Below are 27,201 nucleotides of genomic sequence, written 5' to 3'. Positions count from 1 at the left end.
TCCTTATGTAATATAAATAGAATTTGGCCATCACATCATAACCTCACTTTGTAGCTGTGTTTACTTTTATTAAATATCCACCTTTTTTTTTCATAAAATAAATTCAAAATCTACACATAATTCATCCATAGAAAAAATATATATAATTTTTTTCTCCTAATATCTAATTTGATTGTAACAAGATTTTATACATATTTTACATTTTATGCTAGGTTGTAATGAAAATGAGTATAATGGTAATGAGGTTTGATTGATAGATAATTTGAATAAGTTTAGATTGTGAATGTAATTGGATTTGTTTTTAGGAGGATTAAAACATATGGAAAGGGGAGAAATGTAATATTTAGGGAGAATTGGATAGTAGACTTTGAAATGGATGGAATGGCAGAGTAGAAGGAATAAAATAAAAGGAAAGGTTGATATTTTTAAAATGAAAAGGTTAGTAAAGAAGAAGTATTTGTTTTGATAAATGGATATAAAATAGGGACCAAATTTTGGGCAAAAGAAAAACTTTTTTTGTCTGCTAAGGGAGGATGAGGGAAGCATGAAACTGACAGTTTGGTATATTTGTCAATTGGAAAGAGAGAAATTCTCAGTGGGCTCTCTCAAAAACCTTTCATCTCCACTCCTCTCCTCAAAACGATTTGCCAAGTGAGCAAAGAACAACCCTCACCTTGCATTCCCATTTCTTCTTTCCGCGTTTTTTTTTCCTTTTCACCCTCTCTCTCTCTCTCTCTCTCTCTCTCTTCGATTCTCAGACGTTACAAAAGCTTAAAACCCACGAACCCAGAACCCACTATTTTTTTTTTTTAACCAAACCCATGATTATGGCTCTACCCATTTCCAGATTACACTCTCTCTTTCCCCTTCTCGCCCTTTTTCTTGCCTTCTCTACCTTTCTTGCTTCAACAGGTTTGTTTCTTCTTCTGGTTTCTTTTTCTACTCTTTTTTTTACCCTCATTTTGACTTAATGGGTGGCAGTTTGTTTGATTGTTTTCACAATAGTCTCTATCTTTCCCTCTTTTTGGTCATCTTTTGTGACTGACCGGCTCTACAATCTGTTTTTCTTATGTTGAATTTGATGACTGATTAAATGGATTACTTTTGAGTTTCAGGGGTTTATTTCTCTCCTTTTTTTTATTATTATTTTTTTTATTTTGATCTTTTTGGGTCTTCGTCACCTGGGTGGACTTCAGTTTTCTGGGTCTTCTTTCTTGAACTTTCAAATGGGTGGTTGGTTCAGAGTTTTCTGGCTAATGCATTATGCTCTCTGCATGACTCTGCACAAATGATTCTGCCTCCGGAATTTGACGAGAAATCCCTGTTTCTTCTTTTTTCTGAAAGTTGATCGTGATTATGGTTATGATTATTTTAATTTTATGTTTGTTTAATTTTCGGAGAGAAACTGAGAGCAAAGTTAAAAAGGAGTGCCTAAATATTGGATGAGAAATGATGTTTACCTAACACAGTTATAGGTTATATTCTTGGGGCTACTAATTCTGTGCATGGATCGTATTACTTTTTTCTTGTGGGTTTCATCTTTTTAATTATTGTTATTTTACTAATATCTTTCGAGCACTGTTTGATCTCTAGAGGGTGATGCTGATTTATCGTCTTTTTTTTTTTTCCTCTCCTTTTTTATTTATTTGATTTTCTTTTTCAGAAGCGTATGATCCACTTGATCCAAATGGAAACATAACTATCAAATGGGATATTATGAGCTGGACTGCTGATGGATATGTTGTAAGTTTTATGCATCACTGTGTCCATTTCATGAGAATTAATGTTTTTGTTTTATTCTAATTTACTTTGTTTATATGTGTGCGGCGTCAATGTACAATGGCTTTTTGTGGCGGATGGTTTGTATAGAGAAATGGGGATTTTTAGGAATGTTTAAAATTTCGATTTGTGGTGTGCGCCTCGCTTTCTGGCGTTTCAAAACATGGACGATAGTCATGGAAAATTTAACTTCTAAACATAATTGTGTTTTTAGTTCTCTAAACAAACAAGAAACAAAAAGTAGGAAACAGGAACGACAATGTTATCTAACGGGGCCATAGTTGCCGTTTTCTTTTCTGTTCTTGTTCTTACATTGTAAATCTTGTAAATGTATAGGCTGTAGTTACTCTGTATAATTTCCAACAATATCGTCATATTCAAACACCGGGATGGTCTCTTCAATGGAAATGGGCAAAGAAAGAGGTCATATGGAACATGCTGGGAGGCCAAGCAACTGAGCAAGGTGATTGTTCTAGATTTAAGGGGAACATCCCCCATTGCTGCAAGAAGGATCCAACGGTTGTTGATCTATTGCCCGGAACACCTTATAACCAACAGATTGCAAATTGCTGTAAAGGCGGAGTTCTTAACTCCTGGGTGCAAGATCCAGCTACTGCAGTAAGCTCATTTCAGCTCACCGTTGGTTCAGCCGGAACCTCAAATAAAACCGTTCGACTGCCAAAGAACTTCACTTTAAAAGCACCTGGACCTGGTTATACCTGTGGACCAGCCAAAATTGTTAAACCGAGCAAATTCAAATCCCCAGACAAGCGGAGAGTTACACAGGCCTTGAGTAAGTAGGATCTGAGAGTTATATACTAGTACTATTTTCCTGTTTCTAAGGTTTTGGGTAGCTTCGAGTTCAAGTTGCTTTCATATTCAATATCTTTCTTTTCAACAAATCCTTGTACTAGCTCACTGATATTTTGCTCCAAAATCCTTATTTGCAGTGACATGGAATGTTACATGCACATATTCACAATTTCTGGCCCAAAAGACTCCTACTTGCTGTGTTTCGCTGTCATCATTTTACAACGACACAATTGTTTCTTGCCCGAAATGCTCCTGTGGCTGCCAAAGCAACTTGAACGCACCCCAAAATTGTGTGGAGTAAGATCACTGCCTCGTATAAAACTATAAACTAGCATGACTCGGACTAATGCCAACATGCTTATTTGCAGGCCAAATTCTCCATATTTAGCTTCTGTTGTTAACAGTGCTAGTTCTAGCAAGAACAATTTGACACCTTTGGTTCAGTGTACTGGCCACATGTGCCCGATTCGAGTTCACTGGCACGTGAAGATTAACTATAAGGAGTATTGGCGTGTGAAGATCACAATTACAAACTTCAATTACGTGATGAACTATACAAATTGGAACTTAGTTGTCCAACATCCCAACTTCGACAATCTGACACAGATTTTCAGCTTCAACTACCAGTCAATCAATCCATATGGAACAATAAGTAGGATTGACTCTCTTTTTACCTCTTATTATCAATCTTCTTTCCCCTGTTTCTGTTCTTTTACATTTATAATCGAGCATGTGTATTTCTAAAACAGATGATACTGCAATCCTGTGGGGAGTCAAGTTCTACAACGATTTGCTCATGCAAGCAGGTCCTCTTGGGAATGTACAGACAGAGCTTCTTTTCCGGAAGGACCAATCGGATTTCACATTTGATAAAGGTTGGGCTTTCCCTCGGAGGATCTATTTTAATGGGGACAATTGTGTTATGCCACCTCCAGAAGCCTACCCCTTCTTACCGAACAAGGGTTCTAAGCAAGGTGTCTCAGTGTTTACTATGCTTTTGCTGATTTCCTTGACTCTCTTGTCCTTTCACCATTCGTTTGCATAACTTCCTGGAACACTGGAGTCATTCTGAAGTTTTGAAGCAGATCAATCTGGCCCATACTATTAAAAGAAATGATGAATCTCATGGATGTGGATGATGACTTTTAACTTCAATTGTAGCTTCAGGTGAATTTTTTGGCGATTGAATTCACTTTGTAAATGTTGTACTATATTAGATAAACTTTCTAATATTTCCATGTCCGTGTTGAGATCTGTTTGGCTGTGGGAGATTGGAACATTCTTACAAAGCAATTGTTGTTACTAAATGGTCTGCTATTTTTTTCATTCCTAGTATTTATCTTCTTTCATGGATGATCATGTCGATGGTAGTGGAATTTTTGTGAATGGAAAAGTAGATAACCAAAAAAAAAAAAGGTTGATACTGTAGTTTTGTGTAAATTCTTCATCCATATGACATTCTCCATTTTGAACTCGAGTTGTATACCTGTGATTTTGTTTATATATGTCAAAAATATGGACTTCGCCACTTAAAAATTACATTACAATCTCTCTTAACAATTCTAGAATGGGTCTCAGCACATAGCTAGCAGCATCAAGAGCAGCAGCAAAGTAATTGAAGATGAGAGGCCAACTGGCCTTTGTTGGGCAGCGTTTGGCAGGAAAGGGTATGTGTCGGGTGGCGGAAGCATGCACTCGTCGCCATTGAAGTAAACTTTTCGAGGAAATGCCCATCCCTGCTTGAAAGTGAACGTATTCTGGTCTTTTCGCAGCAACACTTCTGATTGTACGTTACCAAATGGCCCCGCTTCCATAAGAAGGTCGTTATAGAACTTCATCCCATAAAACATTCCTGTATCATCTGTGTATACAACGGAAAAACCATGAAATTACTCTTTTGCTGAATATGACAAGGAAATGAGAAGAAAACAGTGACTGAGTTTGTTGTTTTACTTACTGATCGATTCATAGGGAACAAGGGGTTTATAGTCAAAGCTGAAAACTTGTGTTACATTGTTCAGATTTGGGTGCTGGACAACGAGAGACCAAAGTGAATAGTTCATTCGGTAGTTGAAGTTTGTGATAGCAATCTTCACCCGCCAATATTCCTTGTAATTTTGCTTTACGTGCCAGTGAACTCGAACAGGGCACATGTGATGTGTGCAATGCAGCAAAGGGGCATTGTCTTTCCTTGGTGTATTGATTCCAACCAGCTTAAGAATCTTAGAATCATTCCTTTAGTCATTATAAAACCATACCACAAGTCAGCTGTCATTTGTTATAGCAGCAATACTAAAAAAATGAGAATAAAACAGGTAGCCTTACTGTACACAATTGCTCTTGTTTTGGCAACCACAGGCACAAGACGGACAAGATGTAATTGTATCGTTGTAGAAAGATGAGAAAGAAACACAACAATTAGGATTCTTTCTTGCTAGAAACTGAGAGTAAGTGCAAGTCACATTCCAAGTCACTGCAAGAAAAAGGAAAAGGAAAGATGACGACATTGCAACCTTAAAACTTACGGATGAAATGGAGATAGCGGACTACAATGAACATGATCTTACTCAAAGCTTGAGTTTTGCGGCGACGGTCGGGTGTGAGGAAAGTGGTGGAAGGCACAACTTTTGCAGGGCCACAAGTGTATCCGGGGCCAGGACCGAGCAAAGTGAAGTTCTTGGGAAGCTTGACAGTCTTGTTTGAAGTACCTGCTTGGCCAATACTAAGCTGAAAGGCTGAAACAGCAGCTTGAGGGTCTTGTCCCCAAGCTGCCACAACCCCACCTTTGCAGCAGTTTGTAAACTGTTGGTTGTAAGGAACACCAGGCATCAAATCTACAACAGTGGGGTTTTTCTTGCAGGAGTGAGGAATGTTTCCTTTGAACTTGGAGCAGTCACCTTGCTCCGTTGTCTGCGACCCCACCATCGACCATATCACTTCCTTTTTCGCCCAAGTCCACCCCATCGTCCACCCGGGGCTCATTATATGGCGGTACATTTGGAAGTTGTTCAATGTGACTACTGCCTATATAACCACAAAAAGTCGAGAGGATGTGGAATCACTAACTCATTATTCACTGGATCTAAACTGATAACAGAAGAGAAATTCTTACCACATAGCCATCGGGTGTCCAAGACATGATATCCCATTTGATCGTAATGTTCCCATTTGGATCCAACGGATCATAGGCAGCTACAATCCAAAAAAGAAGAAGAAGATTGATGTTCAAAACACATAGATACAAGAAGTTCAAAGTGACATTTGAACATCAGTTGCAAAAGAAAACTCACCTCCAAGAGAAAAAAAGACAAAAAGGAAGACAGCTGAAATGAACACCCTCATGAGTGTCAACTCAGTCAAATCCAAAGTGGAGCAAACAAGTTGTCTTGTGCAGTTGAGGAACAAGAAGAGGATGAAGGAGGAGGAGCATGAATAGGTGTGGTTGTAGAGATGGAACACCAAAAGGATTCTGTTGTTGAGAACTATATATAGTAAAGGTTATGGTTTTTGTTTTTGTCAGTTTGAATTGTTCTGTTGAGTTCCCATAACGTGAAGCAATGGCTATTTGAGAAAAATGGCGGGAGATGTGAAGATGGAGAAGTTAACATCTCAACGGTAGAAAGGTTGAAGATGACATGTAATGGAATTGAGAATGGGTTAGACGTGGAAGTTACTCAAATACCCTTGTTGTGGCATTTTTGTATAAGGAAATTGCACCTACCATGCTTCCACTTCCATCTCAACTTTATTACCTAATTCTCAATACACAATCACTAATATTAACTTAACAAACATTCTTTTTTCTTTTAACTTGCTTCTGATGTACAACCCCCAGATCCAAATAACACAGAACCATCATTTATTTTGTTGCTTTTCAATACAACATATCCATCCTATTATCATCCCATGAAAACACATTTAATACTCTCAAATACAACACTTTACTAGCTCTCATCAATTTAATATGCTTAATTTATTCATGTTAGCTTTCTCAACTCTCTCATTAATTCATCAATAATGAATAACCTACATAAAACAGCTATAATTAATTTTCAACAAAAATCATCTCCTTGCTTCAAATTAATTCCTGATACACTATCCAATTTATTTTTAGCAGCAATTGTGATATATTTCTTCTACTGAGATTGATTGAAGGTTCAAAATTTTAGAATATTGAAAAAAATCAAAATCATTTTCCTTTTGGGTAAGATAAAGAGATAATGACAGGCAAATCTAGCATAAGTTAACTCACATCTCTAAACACATTCATCAGGATAAAAAAAATTTAGATTAGCCTATATGTGATAACATTAATACTTCCAATGATATGGTTAATCATAACCAATTATTATTCAATAAAGGTTGTTCAATGATTGATTTTTTTTTTTTCTAAATAATTTCAAACTCATACCTATAATTAGTTTATTTTAAAATGTATGGTTTTCACCCTAATTTCTTTTATTGCTACTAATTTTCCAATCAACAAGAGAATTCGAGCCTCTTGCCTTTAGTCGAGGATTTCATTTCAATTGCTGTGTTTTGAAAAAAAAGAGAGAGAAAATAACAAAGATTAAAATAAAGACAGAGAGAAAAAGAAATGGAATATAATGTGAAATATAATTAGTTTAAATGGGTTTAAGAAAATACGTGGCATGGTGATTGAGGCCATTTTTGTCATGTGAACTTAGACCTAACATGGAAGGCAAGCCAAAGCCAACTTTCTTGAATATTCTTCTAACCAATTAGAATGAGTTTGAAAGAAGCAAACAGTTTGGGAAAAGAAAAGTGAGAGAGAGAGAAGGGCTGTGGATGCAATGAAAGGCCAAAGACATAGGTACCCAACTTATGTGCATTTGGTCAGACTTCTCATCGATTGCTTCAATACTAACATAAGGAAAGAAATTTAGATTAGCCTATATGTGATAACATTAATACTTCCAATGATATAAAAAAAATTTAGATTAGCCTATATAGATAACATAAGGAAAGAAATTTAGAAGTGAAGGTAGTCTTTGTAGGTTTAATTTTCAAAAACAAAATATTATTCATTAATATTTTCTAATTTTAGAAATAAGGTTAATGAATAAATTAGCATTGAATAGAAAATTAAAAGGTACATATGGTCGCATATTATATAATTGAAAAATATTATGCATTACAAATCTCTAGATGGATGAATCCTTATGAAATTGGGGGAATTTATTTGACTTGAATGCACACTAAGAAGTTAGTTGATGACCAGTACCAAACTCTTATTCAATTTTTTTTTTCATGATTGAATAATTTATAGTCTATATATGAGTAGTATTGATTTATAGTCTATACATGAGTAGTATTGATTTTGACATGGTGTAAAAGAGGAAGTTTTGAAGGATGATTTTCAGATGTGGAGACCTTTATTTTATGAGATTTTTGGAAAACCAGCCACAAGTAGGATTATAGGAATGTGCTGTGCTATGTGGTTTTACCATTCATAAGAAAAGCATAAGATATTACAAGTAGGGTTGATTGTGAAACTGCCATAAAGACCGTCGTTGGAGGATCGATAATAACTTCAACCTTTTCTCATATTAGTGTTATTCATTTAGTTTTTAATAGTCTTTAACATGGTTTTTAACAACTTCTTGTTTGAGACTTGTGGGTATGGGAGTATTCATATTTGAGATGTTGATGGAACTAAAAGGAAAGGTATATATAACTTCTTCCTAGAAACTATAATTATAGTTGGGTTATTAGCATGCTTTGCTCTTGATAATAAATTATAACCAATAATTTATCATTGGTTGAAAGAGTTTCTTGTGAGTGAAAATTTAATTGATTTGTTTCTAAATGTTGTGGTATCTTCTTGCCATATATGGATATATGGAGATACTGGAACTGAAGATGTGAGAAAAATAAGATTTTTTTTTGGAACATAAATCTTGCTTCAAGTACTATTTGATGTAACTCAACATATTGACGTAGAACCTTGATTTGAGATTTTGTACTTTGATTGTCAAATGTACACGTGATAGAGAGAGTCAAGTTATTGTAAAATTGGATAATGATGTTCCTGATTAGTTTGAAATCTCAATCTAATTAATTTTATTTCATGTCTATATTTGAGCATGATATGCAATATACGTTTGATAAGTGTATATTGAATATTTCAGTGACAAGCATATTGGTTAATAGTTACTGTATTGCTATTAATACCATAATCGAAATGCCATTGTGATAAATTTGAGTTAGTAACAAAATGGCACTATTGAACTTTGGATATGTTATGCACCTAAATATTTGAAAGTGTGGGGGTGTCAAACTAAGGTATCATATCTTGTGTTCAAGAAATCTATGGTATGATTGAAAACGTTCAACTATGTTTATTGATTATGCTCATAATAGTGTTGTATACATATTTATATATTTAAATGATAAATCAATTTGTGAATATTGAAACACTATTGTGATCTACTTGAACATGTCTATTAGCATGTTAGTATGAGTAGAAATATTTATCATGTATGTTATATTTGACAAAGTTTGTTAATGACTTGCGTCATAAATTGTTAAGTTTGGTAGTACATCATTTGCATGTTACTAAAGTTGGCTAGTAGTATGAAAATATGCAAATTCATTGTTTATGAAGCTCATAAGATTTTATGGAATTAGCTTAAAATAATGTCTAAGCTATCAAATATGTGATATCTTAAAAGGCACGAGGACTTATACTCTAAGTTATCCCTAAAAGAGGTATCATAGTCACATCATCCTTGGTTTAGCCCTTGTTGATATAATCATCAGGTCAAACAAAGGTGTAGTGGAACCTTAAAAGTAGTAATGTTGTTATCCATGGTTGAGCTCTATTGAATAAGCAATATGTTCTAGAGAGGAGGAGTTTAACCTAGCTAGATAAGAGTTAAATGGATGAGTGTCTATTTTAGGAGAGGTTCAGTTACAACTTTGTTTGAGGAGAGGATCGTTGGGAATGCGATAGAAGTCCCACATTAGAAAAGGAAACTGATCATAAGTACAAAGGTGCAACTTTAGACTTATGAAAAATATTTTGAATCAATCGTGGAATTTAGAATGTTTTGATTCTTGTTCTCATATGACGAAATTAGCCACTGTAGAGCACCTTAAAAGCTTTTGTAGCTGTATGTGGTCTTCTAATAAATCAAGTGTATGTAAAGATGATATTCCTCAATGGTAACTTGGGAGAGTCAAATTTCTTTATGGTCTTTAACTAGTTTCTAAAAGTTTAATGAGAAAACTTTGACAACAATTTAGTAAACAATATCTTGTGAAGTGAATTGTTGATATATATGTTTACTAAAAGTTGCTTGGAGTTGATTGTGTGACTTTATGTTTGTATATTGGTGTAATTTATGTGATACAAACATAAATGTTAGTAATGCTATAAAGTTATCACATTTTGAAGTGAAAGATTTATGTGAGACTAAATGTGATGCACAGAGTATTATTGAGAATGTGTTGATTTGTCAATCACACACTGAATGCTATTAAAGAGATTTTATATTTTAATGATGTTCTAGTAAGAACATCTTATGATGCTAGTATGAGTCTTAAGGAAAATAAATGAGATAGTGTTTCTCAATCTGAATATACAAGGATTATAGAAAATACTATGTTTTGATAAACTGTATAAGATGTGTTATTGCATATGTTGTAAGAAGATTGAGTACATGTACACACATAATCCTGATTAACATTATTTTACTACTCTACATCATTTATTAAGATATCTTAAGGTTATAGATTTTGGTTTGCATTTTAATTATTGTCTACCATACCTAGAGAGGTAATGTATGCAAACCAGGTAACTTAGAATGACGAAGTAAGCCTTACTAGTGGATACGTGTTATTAATGAAAAATGTACCAGTGTATGGGGACATGAGTATGAATGATATAAAAGTCTAATGAGAGATGTCCCATTGTGGGGAACTCTATACCAGTATAATTTTATTGAGATTCAAACCCTGTTGTAGAGATTGTCAAGAATAGTATGTTATGGCAATAAAATGTATATTTTCCATAATATGAAGTTGTGAAATGATAGTTGAATGAAAGTATTATCTTCTCGAAGTATGTAAAGTTTTAGGAACTTTGTAAATCATCTCTCCAAAGGCCTGACAAGGAGAGTAATTCTAGGATTTTCAACAAGTATGAGATTCAAACATTTGATGGTCCATAGCTCGTTATTTGGGTGGTCTATTGTGATAGACTTGATGGTTTGTAGCCTCTTATTTGGATGGTCTACTGTGGTAAGCTTGATGGTCCATAGTCCTTTTTGGATGGTCTACTGCAGTAGGCTTGATGGTCCATAGCCACGTGTGGGCAATCCTTAAATGGATTTGATGGATGAAATTAAAACCTTTGAAAATTTCATAGCCCTTATTTGGGTGGTCCTAGTATGGACTTGATGGATAATTGGAAAATCATCATAGCTCAGTTTTGAGTGGTATGTCTTTGACAGACTTGATGAAGTTGCTCTTGATATGGACTAAACTTGAAGCCTTCATAACTCGGTTTTGAGTGGTTTATTGTGATAGACTTAATGAAACAATAAATGTGATTGTGAAGGTGTGGTTGTCTTCTATGAAAAAGTTTAAGGATCATTTTCTAGAGCTTTCACATTGACCCGAGGTTCTATGTGCATGGTCTTAAATAGCACAATTTTGAGTGGTCTATTATGATAGACTTTATTGCGAAATCAATGGAAATTTAAGAAGTAAAACGTGTTGTGAGGGTCTCAACCGTTGTTATTGAAAGTTCAAAAAGGCAATTAACTTACTTTCGATGATTTGAATTGTTGCCCCACCTCACTACGCATCAATTCAAATCGAAAGATGTTGATGTTTAAGTTTATACTACTTCTTTCTTAGCCCAAAGAAAATTTTTTCTTACTATTTTAACTAGAATGCAATGATAGTCATTTGTGGGGATTGTTAGGAATGACCATCATTGTACTGTTTTCTAATTGATATTTCAATTGGAAAATGATAATTATTATTATTTATTTTATTTTATAACTATAATTATTCTTTATATATATATATATATTACGTAAATAATTTTTTATGGGGTTCAATTATTCTTCTTGGAAAATCCTAGTTCTTTCCTCAGATTTTCTGAGCAATCATTTCCTTTTGATTCCATTCTCAACTCAAGTGAGTGCACGCATGAGTTGGAAAAGTTGTGTTAACATTGGAGAGGAATCGACATAAACGATTTAGCACCGAGGTCGCACCAAATTTTGCTTTCAGGGTAGTGTCATTTTGACACGGCACAACTATGATTATTGATCATGCATGAGCTTTTGTTAACAAAATTTTAAAAGGCTTACAAAATATCATCACTTGATTGTAACATTTAAAGGACCACAACAATTATACTCAACAACTCTCATCACTAATTCATATATATATTTGTAGTACTATATTTAAACTATTTATTATTACTAGGAATGGCCAAATCTTAATTCATATAAATGTGCCTTGCTCTCATTATTCTTAAACATGTGACAATCAAGTTTTTGTTCCTTATCTTTGTTCTTGAGATGTAAATAATAATGATCATTTAGAATATATTATATGTAGTAAGTTGATGTAAATTATAATATTTTGTCCTTTCCTCCCTACCTAGCTCATTGTTTTCTACAAAATCTTCTTGTCCTAATTATGTTTATTAATACTGACCTATTCATATGTATATATTTTAAAAAATGTGTATCCATCTCCCTTATCTATACAACAACTAACGTTAAAGAATGTGAGTACATGTCATTATATATTATTTTAGAGTCTTAAGTTTCACTTCACGGTTAGAAAAACAATATTTTCTTTTACGTTTTTCAAAGTTGAGTGTCACTACTCCTCTTGATGTTTTTAAAAACATCAAGATATTAACATTTGACATGTTTGAAATGTGAAAAATATTGACGTTCTTGATAAATAAAGAAAAAATGTCGAGAACAATTTTTCTTGACATGTGAAAATATAGTCGTTCTTGACAAGAACTAAATAAGCAATTTTTAAAGCCATCTTGTATGGAAAATATAATCTCAACCCAAAAGCAAATGTCGTCATATAAGCTTCAAAGAGATTACATTTGGGTATTAGCTTAATTGAAGCCCACAATACATGCATGGCCTACGACAATTGATATGTTGATATTAGAATCCCATGACAAGCAAGTATTCAAAATTGTATATGGTAAGAGAATTGAAATGTTGTATAAATATGGTTTATTTCCATAAATAAATAAAAGAAGTAAAAGTCTTAATTTCTATCCAAATACTAAACCCTTGTGTATACATAGATAGTATAAAATTTAAATTTGCACCAAGTTAAGAAAATGGAAAAGTGAAGTCTTCAATGACGATATGTTCAAAAAAAGAAAAATAAAAACAAGAGGCCTAAGCCAATGGTTTTGTAAATATTTTTATGAAATTGAAATTTAGATGATTTAGATGAAGTCAAAAGTCAAAGTCAAAGAAACAAATAAACAGCCCACTGAATGAATTTAAAGAACACAAAAACTATCAAACAATCCTTTTGCTTTTGCTTTATAAATATACACAACAATTCAATCCATTTGATCAACAAAATTAAACCATTGAATCACAAACCTTATAAACTTTATCAAACTATTCTCTTCCAATGGGACGTTGGATGAAACCAGAGGTCAGCCCCCATAACTCTTTCTTTCTCTATTTCTCATACCATAGGGAGTAAAAAGAGATGTATACATCAAAGTTTATAGATAGATATAGAATTGATTTTAGTTGATAAACAAATGAGTTTTATTAGGTGATTTGGTAACTTGAAGGTTTATCCATTGTTGGCTGCCATGGGATTTGTCACAACTATGTGCATCTTTCAGCTTACTAGAAACATTCTCATCAATCCCGACGTTAGGTACTCTCTATTTTTATTCTATTATTTTACTTCTAATCATTATTAGGATTGTTTTTTATTTACAAAATTGTCAAAGAGATCAAAATTACATTTTATATATTTTTATAAAGCTTAAATAGTTCGTTTTCTATATATATATTATATATGTTTGAGAAAATTCTAAAATATTTACCATATTTATAAAGGTATCACAATAACAATATAGAGTTTGCTTGATAATCCATTTGTTTTCTGTTTTTTGGTTTTTAAAATTGATTTTTAAAAATTACGTTTTGTTTGGTAACTTATTCATATTTTTGTTTTCTAGACAAGAAACTTGTTTTTAAGATTATGAAAGAATATTGAAAATGAAAAAAAAAATACATTTTGTTTTTTTAAAAGAAAAAAACATCGTTTTACTAAACATATATGATTTTTGTTTTTAATAAACAAAAGTTTAGAAATAGAATTTAAGAAACACAAGAAACAAAAACAAAAACTTGAAATGAGAAGTTGTTTTTGTTTTTGAAATTGAACTAAAACTTCAACATTGTGTTTGAATAGAAAATAAATTTAATGTTAGAAAACAAAAAATGGAATGGGTGGGAATTCATAAAGTAAACTATGGGTATTTTGTATAAAGAACAATAAATTTGTTGTAATATAAAAAAGAAATGTAATTTTGTGTATTGCAGAGTGAAGAAATCGCATCGTAGAATGGGAGTATTGGATAACGAAGAGGAAGGAGAGAAGTATTCAGAGCATAGCCTCCGGCGGTTCCTCCGAACACGGCCACCGGAAATCATGCCAACAATTAATCACTATTTTTCCCAAGACCACAAATAAATGATTTCAATTATCACACTTTCACTTAATTACTCCCAATTTCCTTTATTACACTCTCGACTTTCTGTTTTGTTTGCCTTTGCTTTATTTATGTCCCTTTTTTTCCTTTACGTAAGTGTAAGGTGGCTTGCCCACACATTGGGGATAATAACAATTATAGTATATATGTTCTATATATGATCTCATTTCTCTTTATACCATTCAACACTATTCTTTCTTGCTCTGATTCTAACTAGTAGAATCCAGATAATAATATATCAGTAAGGCAACACACTATATGATCACCTCCAACACAATCAATCAAATGATAGTATCCCGGAGTGACACAAATTAATCCTCAAGCAATCAACCAATAAGGGCAAACAATAAACAATATAATTTTGGAAGATTAAAATCAAGTATAACACACACACAAATTATATATATATGGAGAAAAACTATTTGATGTGAAGAGTGTCTTCATAGGACATCTAAGAGAAATCTTTGTGTCGTGACGAACCACTATCTCATAAGCAATTACAACAAGAAAGTGACAAAGTGATAGGGTTTGAACCTTGGATCATCGTGAAAGCTATAGAAGGAGACCTTTAAACTCTTAAATAGAAGACCGTCACACCTTCACTATCATGCTATATCCTTCATCAAGTTTGTTAAAACAAACCATTCAAAAAGAGCTATGAAATCTTCATCGTCATCCATCAAAATTATGGAACATTCATAAGGTTTTAGTATCATCCATCAAGTCCATTTAAGGACTATCCACACTATGGGTTATGAACTATCAAGTCTATCACAATAGACCATTCAAAAGAGGCTATGGACAAATTAAGTCTATCGTAATAGACCATCCAAATCAAGTGTTATGGATCACAACAGGGCTTCAAGTCCATATTCACTAAGGAGTCTAGAACCATTTTTCTAGTTAATCCTTTGGTTAAAGGATGAGACAAGTTCTTCTCAGATCAAACAAATCCTAAGGAAAAGTTTCTCCTTTTAACAATTGTTTCACAATTCAATGTCTAAGACATATAAACACTAGTATTGGCAATACATATAGCAACCTGTGTTAAACTCTAATCTTTAAAGACCTTTAGTCACACCAGAACTTAGAAGAAATAAGTAAAGTGAAAGGAAAATTATTGAAATGGTAAACATAGTTTTGGCATGGAAGGCTAGGTGTTTAAAAGTTTGTTGGGCGGCCAAAGACGTTGAGAAAACCTCAAGGACAAGACGGGCATGGTTAAGTGCAAAGTATGGTCGAGAACCTCTAAGTACAAGGAAAAGTATGTTGGTAGGCAGCCAAGCGAGGTAAACCTAACTTCTAAATTTAAATGACTAAAATTAAATTGAAAACCTCCACAATTGAGTCGTTACAAATATCTCCTAGATATATAAACTCTCATTTACCACCAAAAAATCTCACAAAATATAAACACTAGAAAAAATTAGCCATGGTATTAAAAAAAAAAATTGTTTCTAACTGAACCTTAAAGTTTCAATTTTGTTACCAATAATTATATATATATATATGGCATTACATATTAGACAGACGGTAGAGATATCGTGATTTATTATGTATAAAGCTTATGATCGAGACATTGACTAACTAAAATTTAAACTTTGTAAAAAGTTATGTTAATTCTAGATACCCAACTACCAAGTTCAAGGAGTAAAGCCATGTGAGGAACCCTCGTAGACAGTGACTTTACGCGGAAGAGTTAGTTTTGTGTAATTTAACTTCTTTTTTTTCCTTTGAATTCCTCTCTCTGACCAGTCACCAGTCCACCAGGTAACTTTGTCCTGTAGAAGGGGAGATGGTCTGCCAACAGTTGACTGGACACCCTTCATCTACAGCTACAAAGTTTAACTAACCATTTTCCAAACCCTCAAACTTATTTCACCACATAACAATCTCGAAATATAGGGTTGACAATTCAACGTCATTTTTCTACTACATCAAATTAATTGATCTTTTATTTGAATTTGCGGGTTGTTATCCTTCTGCTTCTGAAGGAGAAAAACTGAATGCAGATTGTGTTTTACCTTCGTGGGTCTCCTCTGCTATAAAAATGCGGTGTTTGTTGGACCTTTTATCTGTTGCCTTCAAGTTGTTCTTTACCTTTTTCAATCCCACAGTTCAAAATTCAATCAAATTTGAAAGCATTTCCAAATCTTGCGAGGGTTGATGGATCAATATTATTGTACCATGCACATGATTTCATTCAATAAAGACTTCCCAGACCATCCTCCAATTGGTGATAACCACAGGAAATCACTCCATAAATTTCACCTTCTTACATACCAACACCATTCCTTCCAACCAGCATCCTTGTCAAGCAACCGAATGCTACACACTTCCTTAAAAGTACTTAGAAGAGAATTGAATTCTTCATTTTTCTCATCATAGTTCCGACAAAACGCCTACTTGATTCTTATAAAAATAAACGGTAAACAGCCATTTATAGTCATTCCTTCATTAAGGAAAGCACAAAGTACCTAGTGGCATGAAAAAAAAAATAACTCGTTAGTTTTTACATCTACAAGTAACGAAATTGTCCTTTATCACTATCTCCAGAACTACAAACACCAATGTAAATGATTCCTCACATTATGATTGATATGAAAACACCACTAAGGTTAGTGTCGCTGCTTACGGTCGTCGTCATCCTCTTCATCAGAATCACCACTCTCACGGAATCTTGGATTCTTCTCCTGTAACAGTCCAATTTGTAAAATACTGAAGCATGGCAATATATACATCCAAAACCACACACAAAAAAAAAGCAGTATACAGGATAATGGTTCTAATAGCTGGTGACAAGTTTTTATAACTTTCTTTTAAGAGAGAATACTTTATAAGGACAACGAAAGCCCACAGACCAAACAAACTACCACAGTCATCGTTAATTACATCCAGATTAATGTGCAACTAGGTACGGCATGAAAGCATCCAGTACCTCTCGTGAAAATTTCAACACACAGATGACTAAGCACATGTTTGATACGATTTTGGAATGACTAAGGGCCTGTTCAAGTGTGATTCTGAAATGGTTAAAACCACTGGCCATTTTCAAAATACCTCTAAACCAATTTTGATGTGACAATTAAATTTAAAAGTTAAAAATTTTCAATTAAATTAATTTTAGGTGATTAAAAGCATATTTCGAGGTGATTAAGAAAATAACAAAAAGTTATTTTAACAATTTCAAAATTACTCTGAAACATGCACTACATACTTCTATTTCAAATATTAATTCATTCAAAATCACTCTTGGTTGTATCTCCATTGAAAAGTGTAGAATCAAATGTTAAAATGGCCCTACAAAAACTAATTTCAACAAATCTCTTCACTAAAAGTCATATTTCTACAATTACTCTCAAACATGTCCCAAGGAAAGAATCATTTTGAAATTACCGGTCTCGATTCATAATTGGAGTTTCTTCTAGACTCGTAATCTGAAGTTCTCTTAGAGCTTTCATGGGCATGGCGATCGTCATCTCGGTAGCGCTTACGATGATGGTAATCTAGTTTTTCAAACAACAGTATTGTATTCCGATTAATATCAGGAAACTGCAAGAATGCAAATAAACTCCCATACATAGATGATTCGAAAATGCTTTAGAAATTTGATACCTCTACCATGACGATTCCCATGTCCATGGCTTCCACCATGTTTTCCATCTGCAAGAGAAAAAGAAAAACATGAATGGCACATCAAATCAATAATGTGTATACACAATATCTATACATAGCATTCCTCAAAGCAACTTACACTGAGGCATAACTGGTGCCATAGAGCCTAGTGAACCAGTACCATAATCCACAAGCTGCCTCTGTGCTTCCAACTCTTTCTGAACCAACTTTCCATAGCCACCTCTACGTTCAATTAATTAAGGAAACTAAAAACAAATTTGAAATTTAAAGGGTAGGTGTAAAAAAATTAACACTATCAAAGCAATATTAAATCTAACAAAAGTTTAGAACATGTGAGGTGTGGATAGCCATCTCATAATCTTGTAATTCTTGTTTTAAACAACCAGTTATTTAGGTCTCCCACAAAAATAACCTTCTAAACAGGTCACTAGAGCCCAAGCCTACTTTTCCTCTTATTTTAAAACAAGATATAATAAAATTTTGAGGTTCTTCACTTGTGAGCGCCAAGTGGTATCGGAGCCTCCGATCCAAGGCTGAAAAAATTGTTTTCAAATTGGATCCCTTTCCTTCAAACACTATGGTTGCAAAAGCTTCATCCAATGTTGAGGGCCGACTAAATGATGTAGAACTTGTTAAAGTCAACATCAAAAAACACACTTCCACTCTCACTAGGGCCATTGAACATTTCACTCAACAATTCTCAACATTCATAGCCACTAGCCAAGTAATCCCAAGAGCTTCATCGAGAAAAGATCCAATGTACCTCAAGTTCATGATCAAGAAAGATGGCACAAGAAATTACATGACGTTTATTTACCTGGTTTTATGGTAGATGACTCGGATTCATCCAAAGAAGAATAGATGGTTCATGAACTTCATTCAAGAAATCCAAGAAGACCAGTTTGAGACCAAGAATTCCAAAAACAGCTGGATTACATGATTAAAATAGATCTCCCATCATTTTTTTTTAATAGAATCAACAATTTTCATTGAGAAAAAAATGAAAGAATACAAATACAAGGGCATACGAAAAACAAGTCCACCAAAACACTCATTCTAAAGGAAGGAATTCCAACTAGGTAAAATGTTATTAAGGGACAATTACAAAAAAGCTTTGATACTGAAGCCCAAAGCGACACATGAAACCTCAATAAGGACCACACCTCACAAGGATCCCTATCCATACCTCTAAACATTCCATCGTTCTTCTCCCCCAAATATCGCTTAACATCGCACAGAACCCCGCAAACCACAGAAATGACCTCTCTCTAGAAGGCGAATGGATGAGGAACTTCCTGATCATCACATGATAGTCCCTTTGGCCAAAAATCTTGACATCAAACTCCTACAAAAACCAGCTCCACACCGCCCGAACGGTCCTAAAGGAGATGATCTAGGTTTTCCTCCCCCTTCTGAAAAAGAAACAACAGAAAGGACTCATTAGCGAAGTCATCTTCCTAGCAAGCATGTCTAGTGTTCACCTGAACGAGAAAAACTTGCCAAGTGAAGAACCTAATTTTCTTAGATATCTTAATCCTCCAAACCACATCAAAAGTCAATTCCCTTGCAAGAGAGGGATCTATCCAGCAACAACCTAAAGAAAAATTTACAAGAGAATCCTACACTAGGCTTAGGGCTCCAAATACGAATATCCCTCCTACCAACCCCAAAATTGCACTCATCCAATAAAGAAAGAAGAAATATGCCACCTCTTTTGTTTCCCATTTGGATGAATGACAACAGAACCCAAAAGAAAAAGACAGAGTTCCCCGATCAAACCAGGAGTACAAAACCCGACCAATTTTTAGAGTAAGATAAATAAATAATATAGAGAAAGGTAAAGCAAACTATCCCCCACCCATTGATCTTCCCAGAAAAACATTTCCTTACCATCCACCACAATATACGAACTAGATAAAAGTAGGAAATCCAAACAAAATATCTTTCCAAAAATTTCGATATGTGTCTTTAACTCCTTTTGCTACCTGATCAAAGGATGGTTACCACACTTACTTGCAATGATCCGATGCCAAAAGGATTCAGGCTCAAGGCAAAAGGCCATAGCCACTTCACAAACAGAGCTTTATTATGAACGCTTAAATTGGCAATCTCCGACCCCCTAGTTAACGAGCCGACCAACTATCTCCCAACCGTCAGATGAGAGTCCTTTCCTTCATCATTCTTTCCCGAAAAGAATCTCTTATCAACTTCTCCAAGCTCTTACAAACCAAATAGGAGCCCAAAACAAGGAGAGATAATATTCAGGAATGCCACTTGAAACCGATCTGATCGAAGTTAGCCTCCCAACTTTGGAGAGAAAACCTTTCTTCCACAAAGCTAATCTTTAACAAATCTTTTCAGAAATAGGGTCCCAAAAAGATACAGCTCTTGAATTACCTCCCAGCAGGAGCCTAAGGTAAGATGAAGGAAAAGAACCAACCACAACAATCACATTTGCCCATCTCCTAAGCTTATCCTGATCACAATTAATCCCCAAGATTTGACACTTACTCCCATTAATCTTTAAACCTGATATGTCCTAAGAAAAACCCACCATGTGATTAAGGTTTAAGGACTCCTCATTGTCAAACCAGAACCTCGTATTGTCAACAAACTGAAGATGTGACAAGGCAACCTCATTTGTACCAAACCTAAATGGTTTGAAAATGTTTCCTTCCACCCCTTTATAATGAGTCGACTTAAGCCATCCACAACGAGTAAGAACAAAAAGGGAGGCAGAGGATCTCCATGTTTTAGACCTGTAGATGCCTGAATCCATCCCTTTGAGACTCCACTGATGAGAATTGAGTAATTCAGGGCATGTTTAGTAGAGAATCTGAAAACCAAAATTTGAAAACAAGAGATTCTATGTAAGCTGAGTTGTATTTTATGTTTTTCATATATGTGTTTGGTGACACATTCTGAAATTGAATTCTAATTTGATACTGGATATTTATAAATCATAAAACCAGTCCTTACTTATCCACTATGATTTAGTTGACAATCAGCTATTATTAATTTATTTATGAACATAACTTATATTTAAAAATTGGATAAATTGCAAATTAATCTGCCAAACGAATATTTGTTGAACTCAGAGAATCTAAAAACATAAAATAGAATCCAAATTTCCTAAACCCTAAAGGCCCTAACATTCCTAATCCAACTCCACAACCACAACCTCCGTTTATACCCAAAGCCTTTCTTCATCACCGCCTTATCCTAAAACTCCCAATCAACGTGCGAGATCATAAGCTTTTTCAGAGTCAAGTTTAAAAACCTTACCCACCTCCTTATTCGCTCAACAGTTCTCAATGGCTTCATTGGCTATAAGAGCATGATCCACAGTTTGCCTCCCCGCAAGGAAGGACTTCTTCATCTCAGAAATAGTTGAGGGCATCACTTTCCTTAAGCAATTAGCAAGAACCTTGGCCAGAATCTTAGAGACACTTGTTATAAAACTCACCCTATTGGCATGCTCCTTCTTAGGAATAAGACACACGAAAGTTTCCACCATAGTTTGGTTCAAGATACCCCACAAAAAACTCTTCAACCCCCCTCCCCCAATCACCCTTAATAAGATCCTGATTATCTTGAAAAAAAGACATGGAAAAACCGTTTGGACTCATCACGCCCACAGACTGCCTTCCTGATTTCCTCCAAGGTAAAAGGAACCACAAGCTCCTCATCCTTCCTACTTGAAATGGAGCATCAATCAATGCCTTGTACAAACGGTTTTCACCTGAAAAGGCCAAAAGAAATTCTTCCTCAACCTCTATGTCATCTCTAGTGCGCTACCCACTCCAAAATCAAAGGGCCGATGCAGTTCTTGTTCCTTCTACCACTAGCCATTCTATGGAAAAAGCCAGTGTTATAGTCCCCTACCTTAACCCATCTAACTTTAGCTTTTTGACCCCAACTAATGCTCTCTTTTCTGATGCAAAATCTCCATTAGACCATCCCTCTCTCCTTCCTAGCAAGGATCTCTTTCTTTTTGTTCTTGATGTCTACAAAGACTCCTCTATTTCACACTCTAAGACTTCCTTTTAGAGCCCTAAGAATCCCTATAAAATGGTAACCTTCCCACTTCCCTTGAACTGTGGTGTTCTACCAAGAAGAGAAATTAGCCTTCAAAGGAGGGATTTGACGGCAAGTTAACATAAAATTGAACAAAAGGACTAATTGTTACCATTTTTAAAGTATAGGGGCCAAATCGTTACTTTTGAAAGTGATAGAACACCAAGTAGTGTGTTCTACTAATTTAATAATCAGCCAAACTTATACAGAAAACAGTACTAACACAGTCTTGAAAACAAAGTACAACACCAAAACTAATACAAAGATAAACCAAGTTCAACATAAAACATCAAAACAGTAAAGTACTTCACGATAATAAAAATAACTTGCTACAGACTACAGAAACTGAACACTTTCTGCATTCTGATAGAACACTGATACAGTGTTTCTATTTTATTAATATCTTCACAGAAATTACAATATAAAAGAAGTAAAAGAACCCTAACCCTCTGCCCTTCCTCTCTTTCAAGGAATGTTGCAGTCCTAATTCTTCACCAAATTCTTCATACCCTTCTTCCCTCCTCAACTTCCTATTTATAACCAACTAACTACCAACAAATCTAATTACCCTTTTACCCCTACCCTATACTAATCTAGGTATCTAACACATTCCCTGCTCCCCAGAAAATTACAGCCCTCCACTTCCAGAAACTGACTAACCACCCCTCTCTTCCCTTCTTTCCCTTTTAACTCCCTCCCATGTAACTAACCGTAGTCCCCACCAAGGTGGTTTCCACTTCTTTCTCCATTTCCCTTCTCTTGTTCACGTGCAACTGCTCCCTTTTTCCTCCTACTATATTGTAATATAATTGGTGGTCTATCAGAAAGTTTAGGGACCAAATTGTTACTTTCATGAAAGTTAAGGGACTAATAATGATTTTTAACCTGAAATTTATTACATGAAACTAGATTTCTGTACTTGTGTTTAGAATCTTTAGATTACACCAAAGAAAAAGTGTGATAGAAATCAATAGTATATAAGTATCTGCATATATAAAAGTAAGTATGTATGTATGTATGAAAAGAGAGACAAAGAATATTGAGTTGGTAAATGGTACCCAAAGAAATATATTTTTTAGAGCATCAAACCCTGGGGTTTCCATAACATAATAGTACGTAATACTCTTGAAAAGAAAAAAGGATATCAGGATCATAGTCTGTTCGATATTCATCACGCACCTGTGAACAACAAAGCAAAAGGAAATAAACAGGAAGTGATGGTCAACTCCAAAATCATGAATGTGACACAAATCCAAAAGTGTACCTGTCCACCACTTCGACCACGGCCCCATTGCCTGCCATCCTGAAATCCCCAATCAAAATCCACACGGATGGGACGATCATCAAGAATTGTTCCACTTATATATTTTACAGCATCCTCGGTATCCTCCCGAGAATAGTATCTAACAAAGTACAGATAAAATAAGCAACCATTAAAAAGATTTGCCCATAATTTGAAAGGCTTAGAGGCAGATATACGTAAATCATGTCTTTCAAGAATGGGAACCAAAGGCATGAGATGAGCAAAATATCACAAGGTTAAAATCAACCCGAATAGATAAAATATCATTCATTATCAAATGCATTCAAGCATTTAAAATAATTTGCACTAAACAGGTGCCAATCATGACTCGTGAGGATAAAAAAACTCATGGGAATATATGAAGTGATATCTATGGACAGAACAAAGCAGTAACTGCATTAACGAACCACAGATAGAAATCGGAGTATCTAACGAAAAGTCATCATAAGATTAAGTTACAAGGTCTGTAACACATATGGGTAGTTTTGAAGAGAGTACTCTCTCCCTCCCATGACTCTAGTATGATACTATCAACAGCATACAGTTTAGAGCAGTGGACATAAATAAGTTTAATAATTAATCCAATGGTAGAACCATGGTAGAAAAGTGTATGCTTGAATATTCATAAAAAGCATGTCAAGATATTCTATAGTTAGGAAGAACTATGGAAGTCTTACAGGACAAAACAAAAGCCACAAGGCGTTTTTGAATTCTTATCCAAACCCATGATTATCTTCTTAATTTCTCCAGCTCGAGAAAAAAGCTCATATACTTGCTCCTCTGTCGTATAGAAGGACATATTTCCCACATAAACAGTGGTTGAAGTCTGAAGTGCCACTTCAAATTCATCTTGTGATCCATGAAATCTTCTATCCCGATAAATTGATAGCTTTGTTGGGTCCTACAAAAGATAAAGTTGAAAGCAGGACTCTTGTCTTAGATTGAATCATAGAAAAATTATTGATCGTCTAGCTACTTATGTGTGACATTATTCCTTTCAAACTAATTTGAGCTTTGACTGTTTTCTTCGTTTTAACATTAAGACACTACTATCTGTAATAAAAATAATCAGAGTACCCTTGCCATAAAGGTGACAATTGTCAACTTCAATGCAACTGATTTAGCGTATATAGTCAACCAACCAAGAGTTCAGATATTCCAATCTCATCAACTCAACTCAAAAGAATGGTGAAAAAACTACAATATCGATCAGAAGCTATAAAACGATTATGAGGTACAAAGTCCATGCCTTTTGGGATAAGAAACAACAACCATTAGTTAAAATCATCTATACCGGAATGGGGGACTAGGTTTAATTTATCCAACACGTATTGCCACCGCAATATGACTAACATAATTTGAAACACCAACGGCCTACTCCCCCGACGCCCAAACTAAAATGACAACATTTGGCACTAGATTAATCTCGCAATTAAAATGAATCGAAACAAAACACATCCTTAATTCAGTTCATATAAACTCTGAAACATGTCTGAATAAAACTTGTAAAGACGTGTTTGAAACTTTGACAACCCCATAAACCTAATGGAGCGGAAAATGAATTAACTCGTGAATGAAATATTAACTGCACGCAGAGATGTAGGAAACGAAAAAACAATTTACCTTGAACAACGAAGCCATGAACCCTAGAACAACAAAATCTGGACCAAAACTCAAAACCCAGTTTAGGTAGAGCAAGTATATATCAAGTGTTGGTAAGTTGGGACGTTAATCACCCAAGGCGAAGAACAAAAGGGAAAAAGGAAGAAGCAGAGGAACAGAGATTAGAGGCGGTTCAAATGAAAGCTCGTTCAACTGACTCTATTCGCACCAGAGACACGATAAATGACGCTTGCTGAGTTGGGCGTTCTTCTCGACGCTGAGAAAAAGGTAATCAGCAAACAACAAGCTTCTGTCGAGCCTCAACCAAAGGCAATGGCGGCCTTTCAGACCTGGACGCGCGCTGCTAATGGTGGACGATTTTAGAGCAAGAGGAAGAGGAAGGCAAAATCGAAATAGGCAAAATTGTAAGCATAACTTAACTTTGGGTTAATGGGATAGGAAAAGGGTAAATTGCAAAAAGAGAAAAAACAAATAAAATGGGAAATTAACCATAATCTTTAAAGGTACGAAGAGTTATGGGATGGATTTTTAGAGAAACGAGTTTTCGGACGAATTAACTACAAAAAGTCTATATTGCCCTTAAGTTAATAAAAAAAAACTTAAAAACAAACTTCTACTATTCTTCTCCTTTTCCTCTCTCATTTTCGGCTTTCTCCTTCTCCCTCACCCTCTTCTACTAAGCAATATGCAGCGACTTCAACTTTCTCCTTTCTCAGTCATCATCGTCGATTGTTCAAGCCTCCGTGATGGTTAGTCCATGTGTGGCGTGCAAGATTCTACGTCGGAGATGTGTAGAAAAATGCATGTTGACACCCTATTTTCCTCCCTCTAAGCCTCTCAAGTTCATCATTGCTCACTGCATCTTCGGCACTAGCAACATCATCAAATTGCTTCTAGTACTTCTTTAATCCCTAATTTTCTAGTTCCTTCCTTCAAATTTCGGGTGTTATCTTCTTGTTTCTTCTAAAAATTGAAAATTGACCAAAAACCATCAAATTAGTTTGAAAATTCTGTTTGAGCAATTGATGTCATCTCTAGCTAGAATGAAATTAGTACTGAAATTGATCAAACGAAATCCTAATAGATTCAACTCATTGTGGTAATTATCCTCGTCATATTGTGATTGCTTCCAAAACATGCCATTGTTATAATTTGCTTTCTTTTTTCCTTTCCTAGACAACATCAACTCCTGAAGAAACTAGAATAGGATTAGAATTGTGGCTGCCAAAAGAAGAATGAGTTCCACTTAATCCTCTTCTAGTAAGTAATGTTTTTTTACAAATAGTTGTTGCCCTGTGTATCATGATTGGATGAATTTGATGACACTATTTTCTTGTAAACATATTGTACTATATATTTTACCCATGCGTAGCAATATTCTTACTCATAATTGTGCATTTCTATATCTATACATTCACACACGGTGTAGGATGTTTACCTCTTGGATAAACAACCTACAACATCTACAAATTAAGTATCTAGGTAACTTCTTATTGCTATTTGCAATTATTTATGTTGCCTTAGTCCAAAGTACCATTAAGAAAATGATTTCCAAGAAAAAATTGCAGATATATTATTAATTTTATGAGTTATATATACTAACTTTGGTAAAAAAAAAAGGCTTGTACGTGCTCTAATCATATGTCATCTAAACTAGTGGTCTGGGAGAAATATGCTCTTTTCCATGTCTTTTTATTTTTAAACAACTTTTGTTGGAAAGAATAAAAGAATGTGTAGGCATATAAGAAATCTAGTTCACAAAAATAGCACATTCCTTTTTGCACAAAAGGACTTTGACCATGCAAAATAAATACTATAGAATAGTTACAAAAGTCCTTTGAAACCAATGGCTACAAAATAACATGAAAGCAAACAAGGGATCAAATCCTCACTCAGGTGTTTAACCACCCCTCTAAAAGACCTACTTTTTCACTTACGCCCAGAAGTCCACAAGATCACACAAACATCTCATCAAACCATAAAATGTGACCCTTCTCCCCACAAGTCAAATTGAGGAGGAACTCATCGATCATAGAACTAGGAGTGCAATAGGGTTTACATTAACAAAGTTCAAATATACTTCAAATTGACAAAGTTCAATTGTTGTTTTTTTTTTTTTTTTGTTATGTTCTTTCATTTTTGGGCTTCAGCTCTACCTTTTTTAAACAATTAATGAGTTGGTGATTTGTGCTCTTTTGCTTCCTAT

General features: G+C 34.6%; 4 protein-coding genes across 6 annotated transcripts; 2 read left to right on the top strand and 2 right to left on the bottom strand.

Annotated features, from left to right (window-relative positions):
- Positions 1–536: 536 nt before the first annotated feature.
- Positions 537–3,927, top strand: LOC101207224 (COBRA-like protein 1). Its single transcript, XM_004137087.3, has 6 exons — positions 537–912; positions 1,664–1,743; positions 2,116–2,572; positions 2,730–2,889; positions 2,961–3,244; positions 3,342–3,927. Exons 1-6 carry the CDS (start codon positions 822–824, stop codon positions 3,635–3,637), a joined length of 1,368 nt encoding a protein of 455 aa, XP_004137135.1. The 5' UTR covers positions 537–821; the 3' UTR covers positions 3,638–3,927.
- Positions 3,928–4,021: 94 nt separating this feature from the next.
- LOC101217724 (COBRA-like protein 4) lies at positions 4,022–6,169 on the bottom strand. Its single transcript, XM_011655111.2, has 6 exons — positions 5,883–6,169; positions 5,705–5,784; positions 5,160–5,616; positions 4,918–5,065; positions 4,550–4,827; positions 4,022–4,453 (listed from the first exon to the last, which is right to left on the bottom strand). Exons 1-6 carry the CDS (start codon positions 5,932–5,934, stop codon positions 4,167–4,169), a joined length of 1,302 nt encoding a protein of 433 aa, XP_011653413.1. The 5' UTR covers positions 5,935–6,169; the 3' UTR covers positions 4,022–4,166.
- A 6,991-nt stretch (positions 6,170–13,160) lies between these two features.
- On the top strand, positions 13,161–14,532 carry LOC101217963. Of its 2 annotated transcripts, none has more exons than XM_004137213.3 (3): positions 13,161–13,278; positions 13,424–13,512; positions 14,187–14,532. In XM_004137213.3, the coding sequence occupies exons 1-3, from the start codon at positions 13,255–13,257 to the stop codon at positions 14,335–14,337; spliced, it is 264 nt and encodes an 87-aa protein (XP_004137261.1). In that variant the 5' UTR covers positions 13,161–13,254; the 3' UTR covers positions 14,338–14,532. The 2 variants fall into 2 exon arrangements, with proteins under 2 accessions (XP_004137261.1, XP_031740470.1); XM_031884610.1 differs by having other exon boundaries at positions 13,167–13,278; positions 13,405–13,512.
- A 1,991-nt stretch (positions 14,533–16,523) lies between these two features.
- LOC101207473 (nuclear cap-binding protein subunit 2) lies at positions 16,524–25,438 on the bottom strand. 2 transcript variants are annotated; one of them, XM_031884033.1, is made up of 9 exons: positions 24,996–25,438; positions 24,050–24,273; positions 23,334–23,472; positions 23,215–23,248; positions 18,111–18,218; positions 17,972–18,019; positions 17,753–17,862; positions 16,945–17,049; positions 16,524–16,833 (listed from the first exon to the last, which is right to left on the bottom strand). In XM_031884033.1, the coding sequence occupies exons 1-8, from the start codon at positions 25,011–25,013 to the stop codon at positions 16,975–16,977; spliced, it is 756 nt and encodes a 251-aa protein (XP_031739893.1). In that variant the 5' UTR covers positions 25,014–25,438; the 3' UTR covers positions 16,524–16,833; positions 16,945–16,974. The 2 variants fall into 2 exon arrangements, with proteins under 2 accessions (XP_031739893.1, XP_004137136.1); XM_004137088.3 differs by having other exon boundaries at positions 16,524–17,049; positions 24,996–25,437.
- Between the last annotated feature and the right edge of the window lie 1,763 nt (positions 25,439–27,201).

This window comes from Cucumis sativus, chromosome 4 (assembly GCF_000004075.3).
Source record: "Cucumis sativus cultivar 9930 chromosome 4, Cucumber_9930_V3, whole genome shotgun sequence".
NCBI lineage: Eukaryota > Viridiplantae > Streptophyta > Magnoliopsida > Cucurbitales > Cucurbitaceae > Cucumis > Cucumis sativus.
The sequence above is the reverse complement of the archived record's forward strand: the minus strand, read 5'-3'. Positions and strand labels throughout refer to the sequence as shown.

What these genes read in the sequence shown, in the direction of transcription:
- LOC101207224 (XM_004137087.3), top strand. Translation starts at nt 822, where the DNA reads ATGATTATGGCTCTACCCATTTCCAGATTACACTCTCTCTTTCCCCTT. An exon ending in TACCTTTCTTGCTTCAACAG is followed by an intron (nt 913 to 1,663) that starts GTTTGTTTCTTC and finishes TTTCTTTTTCAG; the next exon opens with AAGCGTATGATCCACTTGAT. An exon ending in GGACTGCTGATGGATATGTT is followed by an intron (nt 1,744 to 2,115) that starts GTAAGTTTTATG and finishes GTAAATGTATAG; the next exon opens with GCTGTAGTTACTCTGTATAA.
- LOC101217724 (XM_011655111.2), bottom strand. Translation starts at nt 5,934, where the DNA reads ATGAGGGTGTTCATTTCAGCTGTCTTCCTTTTTGTCTTTTTTTCTCTT. An exon ending in TGTCTTTTTTTCTCTTGGAG is followed by an intron (nt 5,785 to 5,882) that starts GTGAGTTTTCTT and finishes TTTGGATTGTAG; the next exon opens with CTGCCTATGATCCGTTGGAT. An exon ending in AACAAGAGCAATTGTGTACA is followed by an intron (nt 4,828 to 4,917) that starts GTAAGGCTACCT and finishes TAATGACTAAAG; the next exon opens with GAATGATTCTAAGATTCTTA.
- LOC101217963 (XM_004137213.3), top strand. Translation starts at nt 13,255, where the DNA reads ATGGGACGTTGGATGAAACCAGAG. An exon ending in GACGTTGGATGAAACCAGAG is followed by an intron (nt 13,279 to 13,423) that starts GTCAGCCCCCAT and finishes GGTAACTTGAAG; the next exon opens with GTTTATCCATTGTTGGCTGC. An exon ending in CTCATCAATCCCGACGTTAG is followed by an intron (nt 13,513 to 14,186) that starts GTACTCTCTATT and finishes TGTGTATTGCAG; the next exon opens with AGTGAAGAAATCGCATCGTA.
- LOC101207473 (XM_031884033.1), bottom strand. An exon ending in TGTGGCTTTTGTTTTGTCCT is followed by an intron (nt 23,473 to 24,049) that starts GTAAGACTTCCA and finishes GTACTTTGTTAG; the next exon opens with ATACTATTCTCGGGAGGATA. An exon ending in CCAATTATGAATCGAGACCG is followed by an intron (nt 17,050 to 17,752) that starts GTAATTTCAAAA and finishes GGACTGTTACAG; the next exon opens with GAGAAGAATCCAAGATTCCG.